Raw genomic sequence first — 26,816 nt, forward strand, 5'->3', positions numbered from 1 at the left:
TTTTTTTCGTTTTACTTTTCAAAATTTTTCACTTCTCTCGATTTGTCAAATAAAAACATGAACAATTTTTTCGTTTTGACAGGTGTATAAAAATACACCTGTCAGTGGGTAGATTCACCAAACAAACAAACAAAAAATAAATAATCATTATTATTTTCACCCCCAGCGGAAAACATGTTCGAAAATATGATATGAATATGATAATGTAGTTATGAAAATTAGTTGACATTTTATTTACCACAAATGAACAATTTGAACATGAAATATTCTTTAAAAACGAATAGGAAATGAAGACGAAAAGATAATGTTCATTTAGAAATCTGGAATTGATTGATGTTTCCTTTTTTTATTCAATTGTCATGAGAATTTGTTTTGAAACCTGAGGCGAAATTTTTTCTTTAACCAACACACAATTTCAAAAAAGAAAAAAAATGATCAAATACGAATCAAACAAATTATGTAATGAGATGTAAGGCAAAACACCATATACAAAAATTGAATGTTGATTTTTTCTTTTAAATCTACACTGTTAAAAATGAGAATCTACAGTGTAAGTGAACGTAAGAAATTGAAAATCCAAAAAGTAAACATCATTAAATAATGCAATTCTTTGGAAATTCTATCAATGATGATGATTTAAGGATTTAAAGAATCACAACACATTATAATTAAATAAAATTTTATTCGGTTTTTGTTGAGTTTGATGATGTAATCCTTGATGATTCAATAAAAAAAAATGTTGAATTTTCGATTCAATAAATGTATCAAACTAATTTTTGTTTTTGTTGCAAATTATTTCAATTTATTCAACAGGAAAATAAAAATTGTAATAAAGATCCAAAATGGATCATAATAAAACCAGACCAGACGATAAAAATGAAAATGATGAATGATATTCAATTTTTATTGGAAATTTTCTGCAAAAAAAAAAAAAAATGAAATAAAGATAAAAACAATGAATCGAAGTTTTGTTGTTGTTGTTGTTTTTGGCACATTATATGAATAATAATAAACTATTGTCTACCAATTTTCGACATTCACATTTATAAATTGAATCCAATAATTCAATTCGATTTTTTGTTTTGTTTTCATTTATTATTATTCTGGTGATGATGATCATCATCATCATTATGGTGAAGAATTTTTATATGTTATGAAAAGAATGAAGATTATTACATTCTATGTTTGTGCAAACACATTATCACACAGTGGTAAAAAGGGGATAGAAACTTGAAAAAAAAATTTAATAAAAAAGTTGAAAATCAAACAACAACAAACAAAACAAGAAAGAATTGCGGTCGATGATTGAATCAAGCAAAAAAAATAGGATGAAAATAAGATGTCAAGATATTTTGGTTGGCAAAACAAATTGAATTTGAAAAAAAAACAACAATGGTGAATGGTGAATGTCAACAAAATTATCCCCGAACAAATGATATTGCGATAATGAAAAAAAATCGCAAACATCAAAAATCAAAATGAAAAAAATGCCGAATCAAAAAAAAAAAAAAGTTTACGGCATTCAAAAAAAAACAGAAGAATTATTCGGCATTACCCATAATGATGATAATCATGATGATGACGGTAATGATTATAATGGATTTATAAACAGAAGAATAAATATTTTACCGTTTTTTTTCTCTATCATTACGCTGATGATAATGACTGCCAAAAAAAAAAAAAAAATGTCACTTGCTTGACGACCATGATGATGACGGCGACGACGACGACGACAACAACATTGAAATTATTATAATCGTCATCAAAGAAACAAAATTAAATACGTTTGTTACATTTGGTATATGAAATTCATTCAACGGTTGTTGTTGTTGTTGTGGGAATTATTATCATCATCATCATCATCATCATCATCATCATTGAAATTATTATTATTATTCTTGTCATCATCATCACATAAGCATCATCATTAGATTTGTTTTGTTTTATATTCCCTATAGATATTTTCATTTTTTCATTTCATTTCATTTTCTCATCATTAACAAAAGAAAAATTTTCATTTCAAAATTGTTGTTTATAACCGATTTGCACAGGAAATTAGCATATTTTTTTTTCGTTTTGTTGTTGTTGTTACGGCGTCATTGACATTCTGAATATATCAGTGATATATGATAATAGCAACCGGATAATAATCTTTGATAATGAAGCTTTTTTTTCATGAATTTTTTTCTTTCTTGGAATTCATTCACAATCGATTTATTTAATTGATCGATTCTATTTGTGTATTACACAATGACAAAGATGATGAAAAGATATTATTCATGAATTACAAATAATGATCCTGGTTTAATCATTTTTTTTGTTTTGTTTTTGTAAAATAATCAATATATTTATCGAACGAATGGATTCGAATGAAAATAGAGAAAAGAAAAATTCAATATCTCGATGTCTCGACAATATTATTAAACGAATCTCGTTTTAGATTGACAATTAATGACCAAGATTCGAAACAAGCAAAGTTATTTTTATACATGTTTGACATTTGTTTTCCGTTTTTTTTCTTCATTGTAACGAAATGAAATGTAATAGAGAATTAAAAAAGGAAATGTAGAATATTTCCAGAAAACATTTTTTGTTTTTGTTTTGTTTTGTTTATTGTCGGCAATTTTTGTTTTTGTTGTTGTTTGTCTCGTCTCTTATCGTTTTTTTTTATATTCTTCATTTCAATATAAATTCTGTACATATACGATGAATGAAGAATCTTTATTATTATTAGTTTCCGGTAGTTTGTAAAACGACAAACAATGTACTGATATTTGTTGATAAACAAAATCTAATTTTTCATGAATTCAATTTCAAATGTCACATAACATGATTGTTCCTTCGGAATTGATAGGTCGCTGCAATGGCAAAACATCTTTAGTTTTGGATTTTTCCCATTGAATTATCATTTTCATTTTAAGATTAAATATCAAAATCATAGATGCCATTACCATCATCGACAATAACAGGAAAATATCATTCAAATCATAAAATGTATTCATTCATCATCCATATAAATTGTATATAGGAAAAAAAACCGCTACAATTTGAAAAATTGCGCGCTCAATTTCTGTTCTATATATAATATATCGTTTGGCCATAGATTCATTCATCCATTCAGATCATTATTATGATTATATAACTCCCAAAATGAATGATCCTGTTTCGTCGTTGTCCTGTTTTTTTTTCACCGTTCATTCACATGTATATGTGTGCATCAATATATCAGTGTATGTGTGTATGTGTGTGTGGTGGATACAACTGTCATTTCAATTTTCAATTATACCACTCTTTTTCTCTTTTGTGATTGTTGTTGTTTTCGACTATATGACGTCGTGGTCTACGATGATATTGTTGTTGATGTTGTTGTTGTAATTTCTATTTTTTTCGAAATTAAGCTGCTCAAAACTTTGTTTATTATCATTGTTGTTGATATTTTTTTGCAACTAAATGAAGATTACATCTTATGAAGAAAAAAACTATTTAAAAGTACCGTTATACCATATATGTAGATCAGGTGTTTCATCTTTTGTTATTGTTGTTACGAAATATGCAAAAAAAATATCGTTATAATCATGTCATCGAACCTATTACAACATTGATCATTACAACATTTACTAATGATGAATGAATGATTGATATTTAAGAAAAAAAATAAGATTAGTATTGAAAATAGAAAAAAAACTACCATTTGAATGAAGCTAAATAAAACGAAAATCAGTTCGGTAAGTACAACATCATTGTGCAGTGAAAAGGAATCATCATCAACATCACAATCATCGAATATTCATCATCATCATCATCAACAAAATCATTATAAACATAATCATTTTCATGATTCCAATCCTGCAACAATGTTATTACCGAACACAACGGCAACAGCATTTCGTTCGTTTATCAAGACAAAAAGTACTGGTATTATGATACGTAAAGATCATTCAGATGATGATGATGAAGAAGTGGAAAAATTATGCGATAGTGAATGTTCAAAATTATCAAATGAATGTTGTTCAACACCAAATACGGCTGATGATACGGATGTTCGACATCCAGAATTTCCAAATACAACAACAACACCAACAACATCAACAATAACAACAATAAAAACTAATAATGTTAATGTTAATGATAATTCTGATCTAGTCAATGAACAATTACAAAATCGATCTTCATCTGATCATTCACATGATTCATTTGCAATTCATTCGATTGATACAAATCAATCATTTTTTTCATCATCGGAATTATATGAACAACAAACTGAAACTGGTAGCATATCAAGTTCGACATTTATCACTATTTCTGGTGTTAATAATAATAATCAACAGCAACAACAACAACAACAACAATCACAAAAATCTTCGTCTAAACGTCACCATCATACTCGTGCAAATCCAATATTACCAATTTTGAAATCGAATCGTTTTGTTAAACATTCGAAAGCCAGTAATATATTGTTCACAAATAAAACACAAAAAAATCATATGAAAAAACGTACCAATTCTGAAAGTGGTACAACATCATTATATTCAACATCTAGTCAAGAATTAGTTCGATCACTTCGTTCGGATAGAATGATAATTACACAACCTGATGAAGATCGTAGACGACGTACAATTATCATTGAAAAACAGAAAAATTCATTCGGTTTTACATTACAGGTTTGTTATCTTTTTTTTCGGCTATTATGTCGGTTGTAACTTTATTCTTATTAATCAAAACAGACTTATGGCATCAAACATGGACAAGAAATTGAATTGATCACTTATGTAGATGAAGTAACCTATGGTGGACCAGCATTCCGTGGCGGTATGCGTCCTGGTGATGTTATTCTATCAATCAATGGACGTGATGTCGAAAGAGCTGATCATCAGACGCTAGTCAATTACATTAATTCTTGTGAAAAAACAATGCGTTTAGTTGTATTGTTTGAAGATTGTGTTCGTAAAATCGAACTTCATTTAGAATTTATCAAGTTACAGGTTTGTTGTGAAAAATTCAAAATTCATTTCATGATCATAATATTATTATTTATTGTTTAACAGAAATCTTTACAGCAGAAGCTAACACAATTGGATATTCTAAATCAACGTGAAGATCAGATTTTATTGAATGCTGCTTTACGAAATTGTTCATCGAATGAAAATAATAACAACGATAATGAAAATTTTGCTAAACAATTACAGATGAAGAAAAAATATGCAAGCAAATCTTTAAATGTTAGTTTGAATGATTTAGATGATTGTCGTTACGATATTGACTATGAAAATGAGGACGATGACGACGATGATGATGATGACGATGACGGAATTCTGGTTGATGACAGAATTCGACAACGAAAAGATTATTCCACATCAACATTTCCACGACATACATCTCATGCAATCGGTCACATTAACAATAACAACAACAACAATAATAATAATAATCAGACAAACATTCAAATTGGTAAAAATTTAGAAGAAAATGTAATACTCATTGATGCCGATGATAATGAAACATCGAACAATAATTATGAAGATAAACGTAATGGTAATAATAATGATCGACAAAATGATAATAATGATAATTGTAAACAATCAATATCATTACCACAATCGGTTCATAATTCATTGGATTGTTTAACAAATGAAGCATATGAAGATGATGAAAATTTAATGCTTGATCATAATAAAAACAATCAATCCACAAAAACATCGAATCATAAAAAGAATCCATCAACCATTTCAATACATTCAAGTGATTCAAGAGATTTCATTACTAAGCTATAACAATGGAAAAATTCATTAAAAATCGACCCTTTTTTTAATGTGCAAAGTTATTTTTCAATTAAAAATTTTTATTTTTTATTCATATTTACTTTTATCATTATCAAAAATTACAGAATCGAATCGACAAATATTATTTTTTTCTGTACAAGACAAAAATCAAATTATCAAATTAAAGATATGTAATGTTAATTGTTGCAATAAATCAATTAATCTTGTTTTAATTTATCGGAAGATAATTCTTCCAGTTGTGAATTTTCTTTCGGTGATCCGAATATTTTCGACCAGACAAGACTTAATGATGAACGAAATGGTGATTTTCTCATAAATGAACGAAATCCAAGGAAATCTGTTGTTGAGGTTGGCGTTGTTGGATCAGAATAATCAAAATTCTTTAGTTTATCCGTTGGTTTTGGTAACACAGAAAATGAACTACAACGTGACCTTCGTGGTTGTTCATTTTGTTGATGAAATGTTTTGGACATTGCATAATTAGCAGTCAATGGTTTTCGTATGAAACTTCTACGAAATAATGGATTATGATTCAATTGTTGTTGTTGATCATCATCATCGATGTATAATAATTGTTCCGATTGTTTTATATGCAATGAAGATCGATTTTTACGAGGATTATGATGACAAATACTTTTGCAAAAAGTATCATCATTTTCATTGTTCAAAATGGAATTAGTATTATTGACTAGTAAACTTTCATAGCTATTGCATAACACAGGCGATTGTATTATGTCATTCGAATGAATAAAATTCGAATCATTAATTATTTCAAAATTTGGTGAACTATTATTCATATCATTGTTGTCACGAGATTTCGGTGTCGATGTTCGTATTAAAATCTGATGATGAATATTGTTTTCTTTTAATGATAATCGTTTCTTTTTGTTCTTCTCTTGTGATTGTTGCTGTTGATATTGATTTTGAATATTCATATTTGATTTATGATAGGCCATTGTCGAATCATTCATGATCAAATGACTAAGCGATAATGCAGGACGAATAGAATTGATAAGAGATCTGGGTGCTGTTTGACATGAATAATTTGTTGTCCTAGATAATGGTTTACGAGGATCTTAATTGAAAAAATATTAAAATAATGATTAAAAGAAAAAATTCCTATAAACTTACCCGGTGAAAACATTTTTCGTTTAATGGTTGGCGTCTTTTTAAATGTTTCCTCTGGATTTTTATTATCATTAACACCATATATATTCCAAAGAGATTTGCAATGTTTTTGTCGCTGCCATAATCGTCGTTGTTCACGTTCCAAAAGATAAAGTTTACGTATATCAGGTTTCACTTGAGTTTGAGTCGAACGTAATCGACTTTGATCAAAATTTTGAATAGCCGACATTAAACGATCATGAAGACATGGTTCATTATTTTGAAAAAATTTTGATGATTTCGGTAGATTACGTCTTTCGGAAGGAGGTTTTAAATTTTTCAATTTTTCAGCAATTGATTCTTGTGTAAACATTACTGGTAATGATTGTAACGATGATGGTCCGCATTCATCATCATTATGATAAGCTGCTTTTCGTAGATTTTCACGAATATTTTCGATATGTTTTAACAATTCGTTATTTTTGATGGAAGATTTTTGTTCCACTAGTTTTGATTTATCACTGTGAATATGATCATCATTTAGAGGAACTGGTCGAAGACGGACACCAAATCGAAGTTCAGACATAACTTTTATCCAGGTTTGTGCCCAAATTTTAAGACTTTCTGTATCCAATTGCTGATACGAAGATGTTGATAGATTAGATGAATCAAATAATTTGTTCAATTGTCGATTTGGTATTGTTTGATCATAAAATTGATTGACTAATTTACTTAATTTAATAGCCTCATCCATCATCATCTTACAAATAGTTTGATAATAATAATCAACACCTAATTGATTCTTGGTCGATAACATTTCTATTGTTGCATTTTTTTCGGAAGATTGTATCAATGTTTGAAAATGTTGTTCACATTTGACTAGAACCCAATTGAGACAACTTTCTTCCATAGCATCAATATAACCTTCGTCAACAAGATCTTTATGTTCAGATCCACGGATCATCGAAAGCATTAATAGTTCAAGACTTTCTTCAAGGTCTAATTCTTCTTCTTCTTCATCATCATCATCATTATTATCATTATTTTTCTTTTGATCGGATGACAGCTGGAAATTTTTCCAATTCCATTCTAATGCCGAATAGATAATTGTTGCTAATGAAGCAATCAAGCCATTAATTGATTCATTCATCAAACGTTTATCATCGTTTCTAGTAAATAACAGTATATCATTATCGTTTTCATCATTTTCCGAATTATTATTAGTTGTGGGCATAAATTTTTTCCCATTATTATCAATCGAAATTGTCCATGTTGATTCGCATACATTTCCATTATGATCGAATATAATTTGTGAGAATGAAGTCAACTTTCGTAACAAAAGTTCACCACCATTTATTTTTGTTTCATTTCGTTCGAATTGAATCAACAATTCATTCAATGTTTTGGTTGATTGATAGATTAACGCCCATGCCTGTTCTTGATTGATATTACATTGAAATGTATTCATTATAAAATTCAATGTATTTGTTGATGTTGATGATAATGATAATTGTGGCAATGTTGATGATAATTTAGTCTTTGCTATTGGTATTTTTGATGAAATAGGAGGGCCATTGGTAGGCGTTGATGGCAATATTAATGAGGATGTTGATGATATGACGGTTGATAATTGTTCATTATGATTATGATAAGGATTTGATTGTGATGGTTTTATGTTAATGATGGGCATCGATGTCGATGTTCCGAATGCGGTCGTTGTTTTAGCTCGATTATTATGATGATGATGATGATGATGATGATGATGATGATGATGAATATCATCAACATCATTATCACAACGAAAATAATTTTGATGAACGACCGTTGACATATTGTCGATCATATTGAGAAAAAAAACAACAACCGATTCTTGATCGTTAACATCAATGTTGTTTTATTTAAGTTATTGAAATAAATATTGTTCCAATCGATATTACAATCGATTGATCCATTGACCTGATCAATCGATCAGATTTGAATTAAAGAATAGGTCGATCACAAATAAATAAATAAATAAATAGTAATAAGTCAACGTAAAAAAATATACGCCCGAATAATTCGTATGATGAGGGGAAGAAAAGAAAAAAAAATATTCAATTATAACGTTTGTCAATAATTTTTCTTTTTCAAGCAACAAAATGTATTATCAACAAACAAAAAAAAAGATAGCGGTTATCAAAATGAAAAAAAAACGTTATCACAGAAACAAACACGTGTTGGAATAAACTCTTTTTATTATTGTTGTTATATTCAAATACGACGTATAACGTTGTTGACGATAATCATTTTAAAATCACATGAGAAAAATTGAATTGAATTTTAGAAATGAATTGTTTGTAAATAATGTTATAAATGATGTAAAATTTGAAACAAAATAAATTTTCACTACGTCGTAAAATCAATTGTCGTTGATGTTGTTGTTGTTGATATTGTTGTCTTTGTCGTAATCGTTTGTTGATAATATTTGTCATTTGATTAGAGCTAATTATAAACAAGGTCGAAAAAATTATGGTTCGAAACAAAACAAAAATATTTTTGAAAAAAACGTTATGAAATCGAAAATGGAACAGAAAAAAAAGCTCAAAATTTTTCCAAATCGATGATGAAAAATATAACATTTAAAAATTGGCTTTTGTTGTTGTCTTCGTTGACCATCGTTGTCGTAACAAACATTAAAGACTTGATTTTTTTTTGTTTTCCTCTACTTTTTTCCTATTTCGAAAAGAGATGATATAATGATGATGATAATAATAATAATAATAATAATCGTAGTGGTAGATCATTAAAGATTCAAAGATACAAAAAGCATATATGACAGTGATGATGATGATGTGGATGAATATAAAACATTCATTTCATTTTCATTCACGATTTTCATTTTCTTTTCTCCAGAAAGAAAAAACTCTTTCGTTTGGTTTCAACAAGGTTTTTTTATTTGACTGACGTCTTTTTTTTTGGTCAGCCAAAAATCAAATCAAATCAAAAATATAAAACACGTCAGTAACATTTGATTTCAATTCGTTACGATTGAATCATTGAATCAAATATGAGGGGCAAAATATATGTTTCGAAAATAATGTTAAAGATTGAAATTAGAAATAGAAAAAAAAATAAAACTATCGAATCAATCTGATCAAATGAATGAAATAACATTCACATAACAACAAACCAAGCATACACACACACACACACATACACACAGGTGATACAAATCATCAAAAAAACTGATCAATGATAAAGGTAAAAAGAATAGATCCAATGATCCGATGTTGTTGAATATCTGTGTGTTTTTTTTTGTTGCTTCTTTTGTTGTTGTTGTTGTTCTCATAACTTATTATTATTCGGTTGTTGTTATTTTACCGACTCTGAAATGAAATGAAATGAAAAAACAAAATTTCCGACTTTTTTTCTGATTGAACTGTAGAAAAAAAAACAAACCATAAAACATGATGATGATTCGTTATATGATCGAATCAATTCTATAGATACCAAAATCATAAAAATGTTCGACGTAGATAATTATGATGACGATGTATAAAATAAAAATAAAAATTTTCAGCAAAAAAAATAACAAACTAATCACGAAGTTATTGTGAAAAAAAAACTAACGAAAAATGAAGATGTCAATGCCTATGTGAATGATGAAAAGAAAGAAAAAAATGGAAAATTTTTTCATCGAAAAAAAGGGAAATTTTTTCATCGAAAAAAAGGGAAATTTTTCATTTTTCCTAGAATATTTTATTACCTTTCTTTTTTCGATCAGGTGTACAGGTGTACACACAAACACATATAGATCTTTATTATTATTATTATATAACCAATTATCATCATCATCATCTTCTTCAACAAACATAGGAAGCGGAACAATAACCGATGATGAACACATACAATCGTCAATAATAGTAATATTGAAAATAAAAATTAAAAAAAATCATCAAATGTAAACACACTTTTTGTTGAACAATGTGTTTATGGATGAATTAAGTATGTTTTTTTTTTGTTTTTGTTTTATTTCTAAAGTTAATTTTGTTCACTCATTTATGCACCTGATATTTTTTTTTGCAGGTCGGCGGTAATAGAAAATCACACAACACAACTATACCAAAGTTTTGTTTCCGTAGAAAGTCGGAAAATGTTATGAAAGTTTTTGGTTCATTCATTCAACATTATTATGAAAACATCAATAATGACAACTGGAACGAAATGATCATTTTCTTTGAATTCAATATTTGATGTTGTGTAACATTTCAACAAGCTTTTTATTTTATTTTCTGATAATTTTTTGAAAAAAATATCATTATGGATATGTTGAAAAGAAAACAACCGGCTAACCATCGATTCAAATGAATCCATCAAATCAAATTGATTGTGAAGAACATGATCCATAAACAAGTGAAGAAAAAGATTTTCTTTCAGAAAAAGAAAAGGGTAAAGAAAATCGACCAATCTTTTATTTTCATTTCTCGTAGACCAAAAAAAAAGAAGAAATTTGGCCAAAACAAAAGAAAATTATTTGGTGATGAAATTTCGTAACCAAAAATAAATAACCAAACAAATAAATAAACCAAAAAAAAAAACTAGATCATTCGAAGGTAAAAATCCATTTAGGTTATAATAATGATGATGATGATGATAATGGTCGGTAAAGATTTTGATCGGTCATCATCATCATCATCATCATTATCGTTGTTTTATTGTTGGCCAAACAGAAATGTTGGATTTTTCTTTGTTTATGTGGAGGATGGATGAATGGACGCACATCGAAAAAAAAATTACCACATATTTAATCTATCATTATCATCATCATCATCATCTTTTACAATCGTGTGGGTAAAACAAACAAACAAAAAAGAATTATGTTGTCATCATCAATTTCAACGTTGTTGTTGTTGTTTAATCTGTAAATAACACTAGGGCGCAATGGTCCAAAAACGATGATGATGATGATGATGGATTTAGAAATTGACTTTTTTCTTTCTTCATTATTATTGTTGTTGTTGTTGTTGCGAAAAAAAATAGGCAAATGCATTTAAAAGTTAGCGATAAACAATCTTTTTTTTTTTGTGTGTGGATGAATTCAAACTGTATAATAGATATAGATAGATAAAGAGAAAAAGAACATAATGGTTGGGGATATATCTTAACAACAATAATAATAAAAGTTGATAGTGAACACATACCATACCTGTTTACATTATTTAAAAAAACCGAATCAGTCAGCTAACAATGATTTGTGGCATTCAAGCACAGGTTTACCTGACTGAATATCAAACTACAATAGATTTTTTTTCTTCTTACTTTGAACAACTGAAAAATTCAACAAACAGAAAACAAAAATTAAGAGAATTGAATGAAAGAGAAACAGAGAGAGAGAGAGACACTTGTTGTATATTTCAACAGGATTTTTGTTTTGGTTTTGTTGAAATGAATATCATCAACATCAAAACAATGTTTTTTTTTCTATAGACATTTGGATGCAAACAAACAGACGAATAAATAGGAAAAATCTCTTTTCAATTCGTACTGGGAGTAAACCAAAAGTGAATAATAATGGAGAAGAAAAAAATTGGGCGCCATAGCTTGCGTGGCATTCGTTTCTTCTCATTCACAAATGTTTTCAAGCAGGTGGGAAAAAAAGGGAAAATTTTAATTTTATTTTTCCGATTGCATGAACACACACAGAACACGTTTTGATAATTATTGAACCGAAAAAAATAAAAGAAATTATCATTTTCAAATCCTTTTCAATGAATTTTGTTGATAACGTTTTAATAATAACCAATCAAATTTAATTGATGATTTTTTTTCAATCATTAACATAGTGGGTTAAAAATTATTGATTGAAATATGATTGGAATTTTTGACAGAAAATAAACCGATAATCTGATGGTGCGTGTGTGTGTGAATTGTATCAATTTATTGATTTTATCATTGTTTTGTTTTCATTTATCGATCCGTATCGATCAGAATTTAAAAAAATTTTAATCGATCAATGAATGTCAAAACTAATAATGACAAATAATAACGGCAATAATGGTAGCAGCAAAAAAAACATAAATCAAAATCAATGTTTTATTCAGTTGAAGTTTTTAAAAAAACCAATTTGAAAACAACAAGATTAATAGATTTTCATTGAATCAATTTGATATTTATGGAATGAAAATTAGTTTTATTTTTAAAAATCGATAGTTTTTTTGATGTATCATTTTTTCGAACAAACAAACAAAAAAACAGCAATTCTATTAAACATAATCGATAAAAAATATTGAATTTTTTTTTGAAAATCATAAATTCATTCGACTAGAATGATTTTAATGTTTTCAAACGAAAAAGAAAAAATCCAATCAAAACTAATCAAAAATGATGATGATGACCATTCGTATCATTTGGTGTCATTTACTCCGCAAATATATTGTTGTTATTAAATGAGAATCGATTGAATGATTTTTTAAGTTATTCTTTTCTTGGCTATCACTTTGAAACCAACCATGACCGACAAACAATAAACAGAGAGACAACGAAAAATATAATGGGCGAAATATAAATAATAATAATAATAATGAAAAACATTTGGAAGATCGCAGAAAAAATAATAGTGGATATACGTCAACAACAACAACATACGTCAACAACAATAATGCTGAAAAAATTGACATTTTTTTTTTGTTTTGACAACCAAAAATCTATAATCAAACAGATTGAAGATGATGAATCATTCGTCATACCGGACATAACCTGTTGTTATTCACGCACACACACACACACCTGTTATATGCGTTCTTCGTTTGAATGATTTTGGGAGCGACCCTTCATTTCATATTTATTTTTACAACCATTTTTTTTCATTTGTAAATTTGTCATTTCATCATAATCATGAAATACCTTTGCAATTGTCACTTTTTTTTCTCTCTCTATATTCTGAACTTACTTTATGCATTTTAGAAATGCAAATTTTTTTTTTTGAATCATTAAATGTTGGCTACGTATATTTGTCACTTGGTTGATGCATCATCATTAAAAAAACGGAATTTCATTTCATTCGGAACCATTTTTTTTCTCGTTTGAAAGAGACAACAACAAAAATTATTATTTTCTTTTATTCAATTATTTGCCATAACGAATAATAATGAAAATTTTTATTCACCTTTTTTTTCCACCATGCATAGGTGTTGTATACAATTGTTATTTGTAACAGTTTTTTTTACATTCGTTTGTTGTTGTCGTTGTTGTTGATAAATGATTTGGCCTCAAAATTATTCGACCGTTCAAGTATAAGTTGTCGTCATCATTGGTATACAATTTTTTTTTCATGAATATGAAACAATTTCATCGTGTGTATGTCTGTGTTTCTGTCTGAATAATTTCGTTTCATTTATATGATAATGATTTTGGCTGTGATACTTTTTTTGTTGTTGTTGTAATTAAATTATTTGTCAAACACATATACCAAACATTTCAAATGATGGCATTGATTTGGTTGGTTATAAAAAAAAATTTCAGCTTTCAGCTTTATCAAACACTTTTGTAATCTACATTGGAATATTTTTACATAAATAATTCTTTTACATACCTTATTTTCGAGAAATAAAAATCATTTATTAGAGACATTTATTATTACAATTTTGTTGTTATGATTGTCAACACACAAACACACACACACACGATGACAAAAATCAATTGTCAAATCATTTCAACAACAACAACAACAACAGTATTAATTTGACAGCTTAAGAATTTTCTTTATTTTTCTCACACGTATCTCATCAAAACAAATCCAGGATGGATTACTAATATCCTTCTTACTATAATATACCAATTCATTATCAGAAATAAATTTTCTTTTATTACAAATAACATAAGTTTCAACATAGGTAATTATCAATGTTATCATCAAAATTAACAAAAGCCGACTTAAATAATCTTGAAATTATTATTATTATTAACAAATTTTTTTATGATCATTGTCATGATCACCATAAAATACAAACAAAAATAATATAATAACGACATTGGAATGTAATTATAATTAAGTTTTTAAAAAGGAAATTATTGCACTTTCACCTATTCTATAATAACTTTTGTGGAGTTATTGATGAGTTATTTAATGAATAAAATAGAAAACGTAATGCTAACAACATCCATAAAGCCCAGAATAATGTCAATACACCGAACAGTGTATCGAACAATAAACTTTTTGGTTTTCTATCAATTATATTTATTAGTTGTTGATTTCCATGTTTATTTAATCGTTCTTCAATCATTTTTCGATCAACTTTTTTACGATCCCATGCTAGATTTAATAATGCACAAATATCAATAAATGCTGTCATTGGATTATAATTAACATCCCAACGAAATTCTGATGCAGAATAATCCCATGGAAATGCATGATGATAATTATGATATGCTTCACCCATTGTAACATAAGTAGTAAATTTATTTTCAGTTGGTTTAATACGTTCATCATATGGTTTTAAACCCCAAATATGTGCAGCCGAATTAACTAATGCTGTTTGATGCAATGATAATGCTATACGAAATAAATTCACAAATGTAGCGTTCATTAACGATTCATTCCATAATAAACATGGTATTAATGTTGGAATCATAAATGTTATCAGTAATACCTGTGGGAAAAAACAAACAAACTTTTAATTCAAAATATCATCATAAAGAGTTAGATAAACAATACCAATGGAACATAGAATCTATGTTGAAACCAAACAATAGGATCATTTTTTAAATCACTCATGTCAATTTTTTGACTTTTTTCATTATATTCTGGATGATGATCAACTAATACCCATCCCATATGTGAAAAGAAAAATCCACGTTTTGCATTATGTGGATCAGCATCCGTATCCGAAAATTTATGATGTACACGATGAAATTGACACCATTGAAGTATACTAAGCTATGTTTTTTTTCAATAAAACAATAAATATCGAGATAGATCAAAACAAACAAATCGCATTAAAATACTAACCTGTAATGCTAATGTTTGACATAACATAAGAAAAATTCTTAAAATATAATGTGCACGATAAGCACGATGTGTCCATAAACGATGAGCACCACAAATAATACCGGTTGCACCGAATTGTATAAGAATAAAATAAAATACTAATGTTTTAATTGATGCATATAAAATAGCCAAATATATTCCAAATAATGCACCAATATGACCAATAGTTAACGGAATGATAAACGACCAATTCCATTTCCAATCGTATGGTTGAACAGAATCATTACTAAAGGTTTTAATCTTTTTATTATTCATGATGATTTAACAAAGTAACAAAGTTATGTCGATATTTGGTTTCGCACATAAACACACAGACTAAACAATCATTGATTATAGATGAATATTTATCGGAAACAAATTTATCGATCATCACATTAACAATCATCATCATCACAAATAACAAATCGAATTGCTTCTTCTACTACTTTTCTTGATTTGACAAATCACTTGAAACATACAAAACATATAAGAAACGGACAAATAGATGATGATGATAATAATTTTTCTTTCTTCACTAAAGTGAAGAATGAAATTTGTTGAAATCTTTTTTTCCATTTTGTTTGCGGTTATCATTCGATGATGATTTGGTTCCACCTTTTTTTCATATTTATTCTCACTTTTTTTTACTTTTATTTTCTATCATCATCATCATCATCATCATAAAGAATGGATGAGAAAACAATTGATCGTTTTCATTTTTTACTGGCACAAAAAATTTGTTAAATGTGTGTCTAGTGTGTTTGAATATAGTTTTTTGGAACAAGTTTATTTCTAAACAATTGATTTGATTTGTGTGTGTGTGTGTGTGTGTGTGCATGTCAAACAATTTGTTTGAAACATTATTATTATTACAATTGAGTGTGGTCAGAAAACGCAAAGAAATAAAATAAAATTGATGATCATTGGACAGCATGGAAATATGGCACACACACACACACACAGAGAGAGTTTATTGTTGTTGTTTGAATCATCATTGTACTTATGTAAAAAAGGAAATGGTGGTTAAATGAACGAATGAATTTTGTTTCCGAAGATAATCTCTTTCCACTAGTGATGTCATTGATGTTCAGAAAACAAAATTCGACCTTAAAATCCAATCGAAAAAAGGGAAAAAAAGCATTTGAATACAAATGGAATAATGATGGAAAAATGAAATTTTATTTTTCAAAATCTTTAACATCATTATCCACTATAAAGTAATCATTGTGTTTGACAAATTCAATAGGAAGTGATCGAACAGTAAAATCAAATCAAATATGGTTTGCCTTGTCCTAATGTTATTCAAGGTTGTTTTTTGGCAACAATATTATTCATAAATCGAATTTCAATTTTTTTTCTGTTTAAAAAAATTCATTATGTGTCAAACTTTTTGTGCCACCGATAACAACAACAATTAATGGGAGAGAGAGGGAGAACGAAAAAAGTTCCAGAAATTAAAAACAGTTTTTTGTTTGAATAAATTTAGCGAACAAACAATAAAATTTTATATAAATAAAAACATTGCGGTTTGTAGAAAAAATTGTTTCTTTTGTCAGGCCAAAAAAAAATTAGTCATTCATTAATGGAAGTTCCGGCGTTGAAAAATGATTCGCTTGTTGATATTGAAACAAAACCAACTAAATCAAAGCGAAGAAAACATAAATCAAAGTCTAAATCGAAATCTAAATCGAAATCAAGATCCAAATCAAAATCCAGATCAAAATCTAGATCAAGATCAAAATCAAAATCAAGATCGAAATCGAGAAAAAAATCAAAATCAAGATCAAAATCGAGAAAAAAATCAAAACGATGTTCACAATCATTAGAAGAAAAAAGTATTGGAACTAAATCATTAACGTTGAATAATATTAATGAAGTTGAACAACAACAAGAACAATTAAAATCAGTGAAATCAAATCATTCATCAATAATATTAACAAATGATGAAGATGAATATTGTAAAACTGGTTTGAAAAAATTTGTACGAAGATTTTTACCTGATGATTTTGATTCAGATTCAAGAAAATTATCGGATAGAGCACAAGATCAACCGATGCTTGATCCATCCGATTCTTGTCAGCCAAATTTTGGTTATTGTAATTGTTTAAAATTGTACATTATAATTACATTATTTTTAGCCATGTGTGTTTATTTTACTGATTCATGTGTTTATTTATTAATGATTCCTGAATCATTAAATACTACCTTCATTACAAATAATAATCTAACAAAAACAACAACAACAACATTCTATAACAATAATGGACTAAAATCGAACATAGAATCATCCGAATCATCAACATTGTCAAAATCTTTGCAAGATGAATTATCGGAAATGGAATTTTGTGAATTTAAATTTGCATATATTATAGCATTAATTTTGGGATTAATAGTTTATGGATTAATATTTGCCATCTATACATGTCAATTGATTATCTATTTTTATAATTTTCCTTGGTATCTTTTTGAATCGATTATATTGGGAAGTTATTCATCTGTTTTATTTCTTATGACTATTGTTGCATTTATTACAAATGGACATCCAATTGGTACTAGTTTAGGTAAATTATTTATTCTTTACCGAAGGAAGATAAGTTTAATCCAATTTTTTCCCTTTATTTTTCTTTATACAATGTGAAACGATAGTATTAAGCGATTGTTTACTTGGTTTGATTCTTGCATTCGTTTTATTTCGTAATCATACCGAAGGTATTGTACCGGCTGCATTAATCGTTCAATATGATCCGGATGGTAATCTTTTAACACAAATATTATCCAGGCGACATTTTTTATGAAAAAAATATTTATATTCAACACTAATGGTCAAACAATAGAAAAACAATCGTTGATAATAAATTTTTTTGTTTTGTTTTCCAATGAACACACATGACAATAAAAAACAAATAATTCCGCTAAAAGTGACGATATTTTATGTCACTTTTAATTTGCACTTGAATTTTTTCAATTATTTTTGTTGAAAAATAAAAATAAAAATTTAAGAAAAATGTTTTCAGAAACGCAAAAATAACTTAGACAAAATCATCACAATAACGAATAATCATCATGATGGATAATCATCGACATCAAATGCCCGTAACTTCATTGACAAATTCAACATTGACAGCAACAACAACAGCTAATAATAATAATCAACATTTTTATCATTATCATTATTATGGTTCATTATGTACAACAACAACATCGACCACATTAACATCAATAACAACGACAACAACCGCAGCAGCCGCCGCAGCCGCTTCTATCACCACTTCTAAAACAAAAACAATTCTTGACAACAATAATCAAATTAGATCATCATTATCATCATCATATTATCCATTATTACCAATATCATCGACAAATTCTTATAATAATAGTCAAAAAAGTGAAAAATTTTCCGATCAATTGTCCAGGAAAAATATTCCATTATTGAAATTGTGGATGAATAACGAAGAACAACAACCGAATATTCGACGACATAATCGTCATCGGAATCAAAATAATGTTTTGGCCAATGAATCGACAAGTTTTTTGACAACAGATGAAACAAATCTATCCGGTTCGTTTAATCAACAAGAATTTCGACCATCAATTACACGAGCTTTAGAATATTGTCATAATGAAATTCTAACACCTTATAGACGTTTACTCATACTATTGGGTTGGCAACCATTTAAATTTGATTGTTTTGGTTTTAATTGTTGTCAAATGTTTATCAATTCATTTCATCTGATGTCTTTGCTTATGTTCATGTGTGTTGGTCATCTTCTTCAATATGTATCATGTTTTCGTCAGGATAATCTTGGTACTTTGAATGTGTTAAATGCCGATATTATCAATACTAAAAATGATGTAGCAATCACTGATTTATTTCATCAACATTATCATTTAGAACTGAATCATAGTTATCAGTTTTTGAATTTGACACAAATTTTTAAGGATATTAATCATGAATTTACCAATGAAATTGATGAACAAATTTTATTGAATCGTGTTCAAATATTTTTACATTGTAAAGGATCGGCAATGGCTCATTATTTTCTACCAGCTATTATTCATCTGATATCATATTCAATTGTATTGAAACATTTACGTTGCTGTGAAGTAGATCGTTTCCAGAATCTATGTCTATTGAATTTATTATTAGCAACAAAAATTATTGGTCATAAAAAAGCTAGTATTCAAATCAAAAAAATTGTACGAAATTGGATTTTAGCAATTTTTCTTTGTTTATCATTGATTATGATACAATTTGCTTTACGTTTATTTTTATTCGATGATGTTTCATTTGGTTTTATTGATCCAGATGAATTGAATTGGCTACCAAAACCATTAATATGGATAAAATTATTATGTTTCATATTATTTTCTTTAATTGAATTAATACATATTTCAATTATGATCATTTATGCACTTTATTGTCAGATGAATATTCTATTTATTCAGATGAATATTACAGCTATACGAGAAAAACGAATCAATTTTCAGGTAATATCACAATTCAATTTAGTGTTAACAAAAAAAAACAAACTAATTTTTCAAATTACATTCAAAGGAATTTGCCAAAAATACAGAAATATTCAAAATGAACATCAATTTCCTTAATAATCGTTATTCATTGAGCGTATCATTATTGATGATTTATATAACAACTAAAGCATCAGTTACAATGTTGGATATGTTTGCCAAATATTTATATGTTGAATGGCATTTATTAATATTGGCAATTTCATCAATGATTTATTGGTCATTGTTATTATTGTTACCATTATTACAGGCAGCAAGATTGACCAACGCCTGTCAATCGATCATCGACATTGGCCATGAGCTTTGTGCTAGGCCATTCTGTTATCAACGAACAGCAAGAGATGATCTAGATTCATTATTAACATATACAAGTAGTTTAAATTTAAAGGCAAGATTATTAATGATTCCGGTACGGCCAACTTTTATCATATCAATATTTCTTGTTCTTATTTTTATCATATTGATTTTAAGTCAACTTCATTTGATTGATTTATGAAATTTGATAGTTGTTGTCAATGCTATTTTTATTGTTATTATTCATTAGTTTAAACAAATTAAAATAAAATTCAACGAAAACAAAAAAAAAAAAAAAAAATCACAGCATTGTTTTATTTCTTATACAACATCTAGAAGGAAGTTCATGCCAATTATATTCATATGTAAATCGTTGTTCAATTTGTTTTTGACATAAATGACCAAAATTTATTAATGAATTGTATTTATTTTTCATATCAGCAACAGTTTGTTTATGTTGAACAAAAAATGTATTAATACAACCACGTGATTTATATTCTGTATCAAAATTATTATCATGTAAACGTTCAATATGTAATGGTGATAACCATGTTCCAAGTGATACATCTTCACTTTGATATAATTGTAACCAATGTGAATTATTAGCAACAAATTCAATTAATTGATATGAAAGTATATAACCACCACCTAATGCATAAGGCAAATATCGATCACATAAAAACCAATTTTTCTCTTTCCAAACACCTTTTTGTTTAACATGAGCACGGCCATCAAAAAAACCCCAATAAAATGGTAATTTATTCAATTTGTTAAGATTTCTTTGTTCCAAATATTTATAAATAGTATCGATACGTGCAAATGAATCATCATCAACTTTGATAAGATATTCGAATTTATTTTGATGATGATTAGAAATCCATTGAAATGATTGAATTAATTTTAATGATAAATTCTGATAAGTATCACTAAGATTTGTTAATAACATAAGATCATTATGTTGTTGTTGTTCGTTTATGAGTGAAATTTTTGCTTCCGATGATAAATCATTCGTACCGATAACGAAATAATGTTTGAATTGAAGATTACTGCCCAAATTTAACCATGTATCACGTATACAATTACGACGGGCAATATTTTTGACCGATGTGAACACAATACAAATAAGAAAATGATGATCAAAATTATTTAAAAACTGATTAACAAATATCTGATCTGAATGATTATCATTTAATTTCGGTGATTTATTTATCGATCCAAAAATAATATTGATAAGAATAAAGCAAAGGATAAAACCGGTACTAAAAGCTATAATCAAACTAATACGACGTGAACCGATTTTCATTTTTTTCGTGAAAAAAATTCAGATATAATTCACCATCTGGTGATCAGTTTAAACATCTTTCATCTAAAATGTAAAATAAATTCAAATTTAATTAATAAAGTTAATTAATGAACAAAAAAATAAACATTTACCTGTCAACAAATTATTGATTGATCAACAATGTTTACGAAATATTTGATATCGGAATAGTCTTAACAAAATAATCCAATCATTTTCAAAAGTCATCGACACAATATATAAGGATCATATGACATTATTAAAAAAAACTATCAATCCTTTTCATCAATTATCCAATGTTTAGGTTCAATGGATTTTTTGTTGTTAACAACAACAACCATAAATACTAAATACCGTCGTTAATTTGAATTGATGGTAGTGGTGGTTTATTTTATTTTTTCTAATTAACGCCTAGATCCATATAAATCTTGATAGATTTGTTGATTTGTTTTTTTTAATTTAAGAGCTTAACAAATTTTACTCGGCATCCATATTCAATTCCTTCATTTGTTTCAGAATTTTTCATTCATGTTTTCGATGTTTGGCGTTTTGGTGTGTTTGTTGCTAAAAATACACATTTTTTTCCTTCTGCTATATATTAATGTGGTTGTGGTCCAAAATTTCATTGATCTCGCTATGGATGGCTTTGCTTCTGCTTTGGATTCACTCTAATATGATGATGATAATGGCTGTGGTGGTATGGTTAGTGATATATAGTGGTAGAGTATGATGAGATAATGGAAACGAATATACAGCCAAAAGTAAGATTTGAGTTTCTTGTTTTTTTTATTCGCTCTATCTTTCTCTCATTTTGGTGTGTTTTCCTTGTTTTCCTGTCGTTGTTGATGATGATGTTGTTGTCGTCGTTGTTGTTGTTGTCGTCGATATCTTTTGTGTCGGATTTTTTTTTTGTTTTGTTTTTAAATTTTGATTAAAATTTGTTTGATTTTTTTTAAATTATTGGCTTGATTAATTAAGATTTGATTCTTGATTTTTTTCATTTATTTTATCTCATTCGGTTTCTATACCTGAGTTTGATTTTTTAGGATATTATTTTGTTTTGACAGCATCACCGTCAACGACAACGACAACAACAAAGTTTTAAAAATTTTGATTAGTTTGTTTGTTTGTTATCATTCGAATCAATTGGATTTTAATTATTATTTTGGCTTTTTCATTCATAATTTTGTAACATTGTTTTTTTTTTGTTTGTTATAAAATCTAAAAATAACAACATTAACAAGAAAATGGCTGATTGTTTAGTATCAAATCAATTTTCATCAAATAATCGTTTCGGTAATGGCACCAATGGCGGTAATAGTTCGGCCAGTAATGATGAAAATAGGTTGGTTAATGTGATTATAATCGAATGATATTTTCTAAATTATTTTTGGATTTTTTTTCTAATTATAGAAAACTTTTTCTTGGTGGATTGAGCTGGGAAACGGAAGAAAGTATGTTTGGTTTTATTTGTTGATATTTTGGATTTTTTATTCATTTTTTTTTCTTTGTTTCACCATATGTTTGCTTTTGCAGAAGATCTTTTTGATTATTTCACTCAATTTGGACAGGTGGATAAAGTTACAATAAAATATAATTCAAGTACAGGACGATCACGTGGTTTTGGTTTTGTTACATTTATCAATGATGACACGGTTGATGCCGTATTGAAAACTGGACCGCATGTCATCAAAAATCGTACGGTTGATCCAAAACGACCAAAAGGTAAAAATGGTTTGAAGAAAATTTTTGTCGGTGGTATTGATGGCGATATGTCTAATGATGAGATTCGTACATATTTTGAACAATTTGGACCGGTATGTTGTATTTTGTATAGTTATTTGTTTTAAATTTGTTATTTCTTTAAAATGTTCGGAACTAGATTGAAAATATCGAACGACCATTTGATCGTCAACGTAATCGAAGCCGTGAATTCTGTTTTATCATTTTCGAAACGGGTGAAGCTGCTGAATCGGCCGTTTCAGTACCGAAACAAGTTATTGGTGGTAAAGAATGTGACATTAAAGTCGCTCATCAAAATCGTAACCAAAATTCACATCCAAATGGAATGGGTGGCAATAGTGGTGGAATGATGAATCGTCGTGGTATTGGTGGTAGTAATGGTGGAAACAGTAACAATATTCATCTTGGTAATGGTGGTGGTGGTGGACAAGGTAGTCAATTTTTCAAGAATCGTAATCAAAACATTGATGCAAATTGGCGTAATTCAGATCATCCAAATGGAAATTTTCGTGGTAACAATGATGATTATTCGGATTCACATTTCCTTACCAACATTGATACAATGCAGAATAACAATTATTCAAACTATAAACCGTATAATAATTCAAGTTTCTATCCATCTCCATATTGGCATTAAGCATAATTATCAATTTGAAACAAAAAAAAAAGTATGCGCCAAATCTTAAGTAGAAGATTTTAATTAACCAGAATAACTACTATTACTACTTGAATATTCATCATAATTTTTCCTTTTATTTTTTGCATCTTGCTATTTTAAAATTCACGTCGTAAACACGTGATTTCTTTTTTTTTTCTTTTTCTGAATCCTTCATATTCATAAACACACACGCACACATTTATTCTTGTGCGTTTATCATTCTTATTTTATCAACATTGGCTTGAACAATGTTTGTTCTTTTCTATAAACAAACAAAAAAAACACAGAATTTATTCTAATCCTTTCATAATATGGAACACGTGCTTGAAATTATTCTAATCACCAAGCAACAAACAACCCCCCAAAAAAAAAGATTATCAATCATTCATCAATAATCATCCGCTTCCATTGAAGAAAACAAATTTCATTATTTTACACACATTAAAATAATTATTATTACCAAAAAAAAAGAAGAAAATATTTCGACGATACAAGAAAAATCCAATGTTCTTGTTTTGTTTTGCTTGGTATATTATTGTTTTTTTTTTTTGGATACACATGAATTTGATGATTACGATGATGATTTTTTTTCTCCTACGAATGTGAAAATATGATTGTTATGAAAGATCTCAAAAGATTTTCCTTTTTCGTCTTCGAAAATTTTTTTTTTGTCTACATTTTATTTTTCTTTTCTTTTTCTTCCACAGATTTTTATCTTATCGATTCTGTTTCCTGCTAGCTCACTCTTTTTTTCATATTTTTACAGATTCAAAAAACACACACACAAACACATCTCTATAATATCAAATTCTAACTTCATCATCTTGCTGATTGTTATTATTGTCATTGTCTTCATTTTGGACTGAAAAAATTAAATTCTAACATCTGTGAACATTATACGAAAATCTTTGCATCAAAATATTGTTCTTTTGTTGTTGTTTGTTTGTTTGTTTGTTTGTCCTCAAATCTCAAATTTCACCAACATCGACAATGAAAAATGTTCTTTTGTTTGTTTGTTTGTTTGTTTTTTCTGAATAATGATTACCGTCATCCATTATTATTATTATTATTATTTATTAATGAAAAACAAATATGATAACAAACAAACAAAAAAAACAATGAAAAACGAAAGAAATTCGAATCTTTTAACAACACACATACAGATAGAGAGATACAATTACTGTTTTTTCCATTACCATCAGCAACACTACCTTTCTTTTCTTTTCTTTTCTTTTTCAATTGTAAATGAAAGAAATTCACTTTTTTTTAAAAAAAAAATAATTATCATTGTTGACAACAGATAATGATTGTCAACATAGACAAACAAACAGAAAAGAAAGAATGTGTATTACACGCCTACAGGAATTTCTTTTTCATCCGCTGGATTTTTCTGGAACACAACACAACACACACACACACACAATACAGTGATTAAGAATAAGAATTTGAATAATTTGAATTTCATTCATTCATTTATGTACAGATCTTATGACAACAACAAAAATGTTTTGATGATGATTTTTGTATTGTATTTTTCCATTGAAAATGATTTGGAAAAAAAAGTGAATGATAATTATTGTTGTTTTTTTTTTCACCTTCATTTTTTCTGGTTCCTGTTCAATTGTATTTGTATGCTGGAACAAACAAACAAACAAACACCTCTCACACACCTCACACACACTTCATACAGAAAAACTTTTTCCCATTTAATTCAACAACGATGATGATGATGATAATCTTTTTTTATTCACTTAATCTTTGCTTTCATAATATGTTTTCCTATCAATTTTTTTTTCTCTTTCTCTTTTTCTCCATAAATTCTCTATTTGGCTTCTCAATAATTTTTCCTCTAATAAACAACAACAACATATGTCAATTTAATCAATTTTTATTTTTCACACTTTTGAATTTTGAATATGAAACAAAACAAAAAATATATGAATTTTGTCGGATCTAATATGATGATGATGATGATCATATGAAAAAAAAATAAATTTGAAATCTGAATAACTAAACAACAACCTACGATTCTATTTAATTATGATTTTTTAAAAAAAAAGAATGAAGAGAATAGCTATTTGATATTTTGGAACGAGAAAAAAAAGAAGGAAATTCTTCGAAACTTTTGGATTCAATCTGTGATTTGTGTGAGTGTTTTTGTTGTTTTTTAATTTTGAAAATTCCAATGAAAAATTTTTTGGGAATGATGAATATTTATATGTTTGTATTTTTTGGGGATCTAGTTTTTTAATAATAACAAACAAAGGAGAAAAAAGAGAGAGAATAGAAGAAGAAGATAAAAAACAGAAATTCAATAACAATTTCGTAATTGTCATAGCCTGATGATAATCAGTGAAGAATAAAAAAAACAAAATCAGAAGCTTTATTTGAAAGCTTTTTTTT

The 26,816-nt window shown here is 27.6% G+C and overlaps 7 protein-coding genes across 7 annotated transcripts; 4 read left to right on the forward strand and 3 right to left on the reverse strand.

The window, feature by feature from the left end:
- Nucleotides 1-3,362: 3,362 nt before the first annotated feature.
- LOC113794408 (uncharacterized) lies at nt 3,363-5,992 on the forward strand. The gene is made up of 3 exons (XM_027344531.2): nt 3,363-4,661; nt 4,725-4,982; nt 5,046-5,992. The coding sequence occupies exons 1-3, from the start codon at nt 3,696-3,698 to the stop codon at nt 5,769-5,771; spliced, it is 1,950 nt and encodes a 649-aa protein (XP_027200332.2). The 5' UTR covers nt 3,363-3,695; the 3' UTR covers nt 5,772-5,992.
- On the reverse strand, nt 5,858-9,599 carry LOC113794407 (uncharacterized). The gene is made up of 2 exons (XM_027344530.2): nt 6,912-9,599; nt 5,858-6,855 (listed from the first exon to the last, which is right to left on the reverse strand). The coding sequence occupies exons 1-2, from the start codon at nt 8,728-8,730 to the stop codon at nt 5,978-5,980; spliced, it is 2,697 nt and encodes an 898-aa protein (XP_027200331.2). The 5' UTR covers nt 8,731-9,599; the 3' UTR covers nt 5,858-5,977.
- Nucleotides 9,600-14,866: 5,267 nt separating this feature from the next.
- Nucleotides 14,867-17,252, reverse strand: LOC113794346 (acyl-CoA desaturase-like). The gene is made up of 3 exons (XM_075821479.1): nt 15,874-17,252; nt 15,580-15,801; nt 14,867-15,514 (listed from the first exon to the last, which is right to left on the reverse strand). The coding sequence occupies exons 1-3, from the start codon at nt 16,165-16,167 to the stop codon at nt 14,954-14,956; spliced, it is 1,077 nt and encodes a 358-aa protein (XP_075677594.1). The 5' UTR covers nt 16,168-17,252; the 3' UTR covers nt 14,867-14,953.
- On the forward strand, nt 17,198-18,810 carry LOC113794380 (uncharacterized). The gene is made up of 2 exons (XM_027344500.2): nt 17,198-18,452; nt 18,538-18,810. Exons 1-2 carry the CDS (start codon nt 17,474-17,476, stop codon nt 18,684-18,686), a joined length of 1,128 nt encoding a protein of 375 aa, XP_027200301.2. The 5' UTR covers nt 17,198-17,473; the 3' UTR covers nt 18,687-18,810.
- Nucleotides 18,811-18,859: 49 nt separating this feature from the next.
- On the forward strand, nt 18,860-21,486 carry GrlHz (Gustatory receptor-like Holozoa). Its single transcript, XM_027344498.2, has 2 exons — nt 18,860-20,379; nt 20,447-21,486. The coding sequence occupies exons 1-2, from the start codon at nt 18,955-18,957 to the stop codon at nt 20,912-20,914; spliced, it is 1,893 nt and encodes a 630-aa protein (XP_027200299.2). The 5' UTR covers nt 18,860-18,954; the 3' UTR covers nt 20,915-21,486.
- LOC113794377 (beta-1,3-galactosyltransferase 6-like) lies at nt 20,908-22,766 on the reverse strand. Its single transcript, XM_027344499.2, has 2 exons — nt 22,147-22,766; nt 20,908-22,078 (listed from the first exon to the last, which is right to left on the reverse strand). The coding sequence occupies exon 2, from the start codon at nt 22,013-22,015 to the stop codon at nt 21,014-21,016; it is 1,002 nt and encodes a 333-aa protein (XP_027200300.2). The 5' UTR covers nt 22,016-22,078; nt 22,147-22,766; the 3' UTR covers nt 20,908-21,013.
- Nucleotides 22,767-23,221: 455 nt separating this feature from the next.
- Nucleotides 23,222-25,942, forward strand: LOC113794381 (RNA-binding protein squid-like). The gene is made up of 4 exons (XM_027344501.2): nt 23,222-23,357; nt 23,426-23,466; nt 23,549-23,829; nt 23,895-25,942. Exons 1-4 carry the CDS (start codon nt 23,260-23,262, stop codon nt 24,390-24,392), a joined length of 918 nt encoding a protein of 305 aa, XP_027200302.1. The 5' UTR covers nt 23,222-23,259; the 3' UTR covers nt 24,393-25,942.
- Nucleotides 25,943-26,816: the final 874 nt, after the last annotated feature.

The sequence above is a fragment of the Dermatophagoides pteronyssinus genome, unplaced genomic scaffold (assembly GCF_027571235.1).
Source record: "Dermatophagoides pteronyssinus isolate colony J.1.1.1.1 unplaced genomic scaffold, Derpt_VIB-CSIC_2022.12 sq0010, whole genome shotgun sequence".
In the NCBI taxonomy this organism is placed as follows: Eukaryota; Metazoa; Arthropoda; class Arachnida; order Sarcoptiformes; family Pyroglyphidae; genus Dermatophagoides; species Dermatophagoides pteronyssinus.

Coding starts and splice junctions, on each gene's coding strand:
- LOC113794381 (XM_027344501.2), top strand. CDS start 23,260: ATGGCTGATTGTTTAGTATCAAATCAATTTTCATCAAATAATCGTTTC. Junction 23,358..23,425: donor GCCAGTAATGATGAAAATAG/GTTGGTTAATGT, acceptor TTCTAATTATAG/AAAACTTTTTCTTGGTGGAT. Junction 23,467..23,548: donor GAGCTGGGAAACGGAAGAAA/GTATGTTTGGTT, acceptor TTGCTTTTGCAG/AAGATCTTTTTGATTATTTC.
- LOC113794408 (XM_027344531.2), top strand. CDS start 3,696: ATGAAGCTAAATAAAACGAAAATCAGTTCGGTAAGTACAACATCATTG. Junction 4,662..4,724: donor CATTCGGTTTTACATTACAG/GTTTGTTATCTT, acceptor TAATCAAAACAG/ACTTATGGCATCAAACATGG. Junction 4,983..5,045: donor TAGAATTTATCAAGTTACAG/GTTTGTTGTGAA, acceptor ATTGTTTAACAG/AAATCTTTACAGCAGAAGCT.
- GrlHz (XM_027344498.2), top strand. CDS start 18,955: ATGATGGATAATCATCGACATCAAATGCCCGTAACTTCATTGACAAAT. Junction 20,380..20,446: donor AAAAACGAATCAATTTTCAG/GTAATATCACAA, acceptor TTACATTCAAAG/GAATTTGCCAAAAATACAGA.
- LOC113794377 (XM_027344499.2), bottom strand. CDS start 22,015: ATGAAAATCGGTTCACGTCGTATTAGTTTGATTATAGCTTTTAGTACC.
- LOC113794380 (XM_027344500.2), top strand. CDS start 17,474: ATGGAAGTTCCGGCGTTGAAAAATGATTCGCTTGTTGATATTGAAACA. Junction 18,453..18,537: donor TCCAATTGGTACTAGTTTAG/GTAAATTATTTA, acceptor GTGAAACGATAG/TATTAAGCGATTGTTTACTT.
- LOC113794407 (XM_027344530.2), bottom strand. CDS start 8,730: ATGATCGACAATATGTCAACGGTCGTTCATCAAAATTATTTTCGTTGT. Junction 6,856..6,911: donor ACGAAAAATGTTTTCACCGG/GTAAGTTTATAG, acceptor TTTTCAATTAAG/ATCCTCGTAAACCATTATCT.
- LOC113794346 (XM_075821479.1), bottom strand. CDS start 16,167: ATGAATAATAAAAAGATTAAAACCTTTAGTAATGATTCTGTTCAACCA. Junction 15,802..15,873: donor GTCAAACATTAGCATTACAG/GTTAGTATTTTA, acceptor AAAAAAACATAG/CTTAGTATACTTCAATGGTG. Junction 15,515..15,579: donor ATAGATTCTATGTTCCATTG/GTATTGTTTATC, acceptor TTTTTCCCACAG/GTATTACTGATAACATTTAT.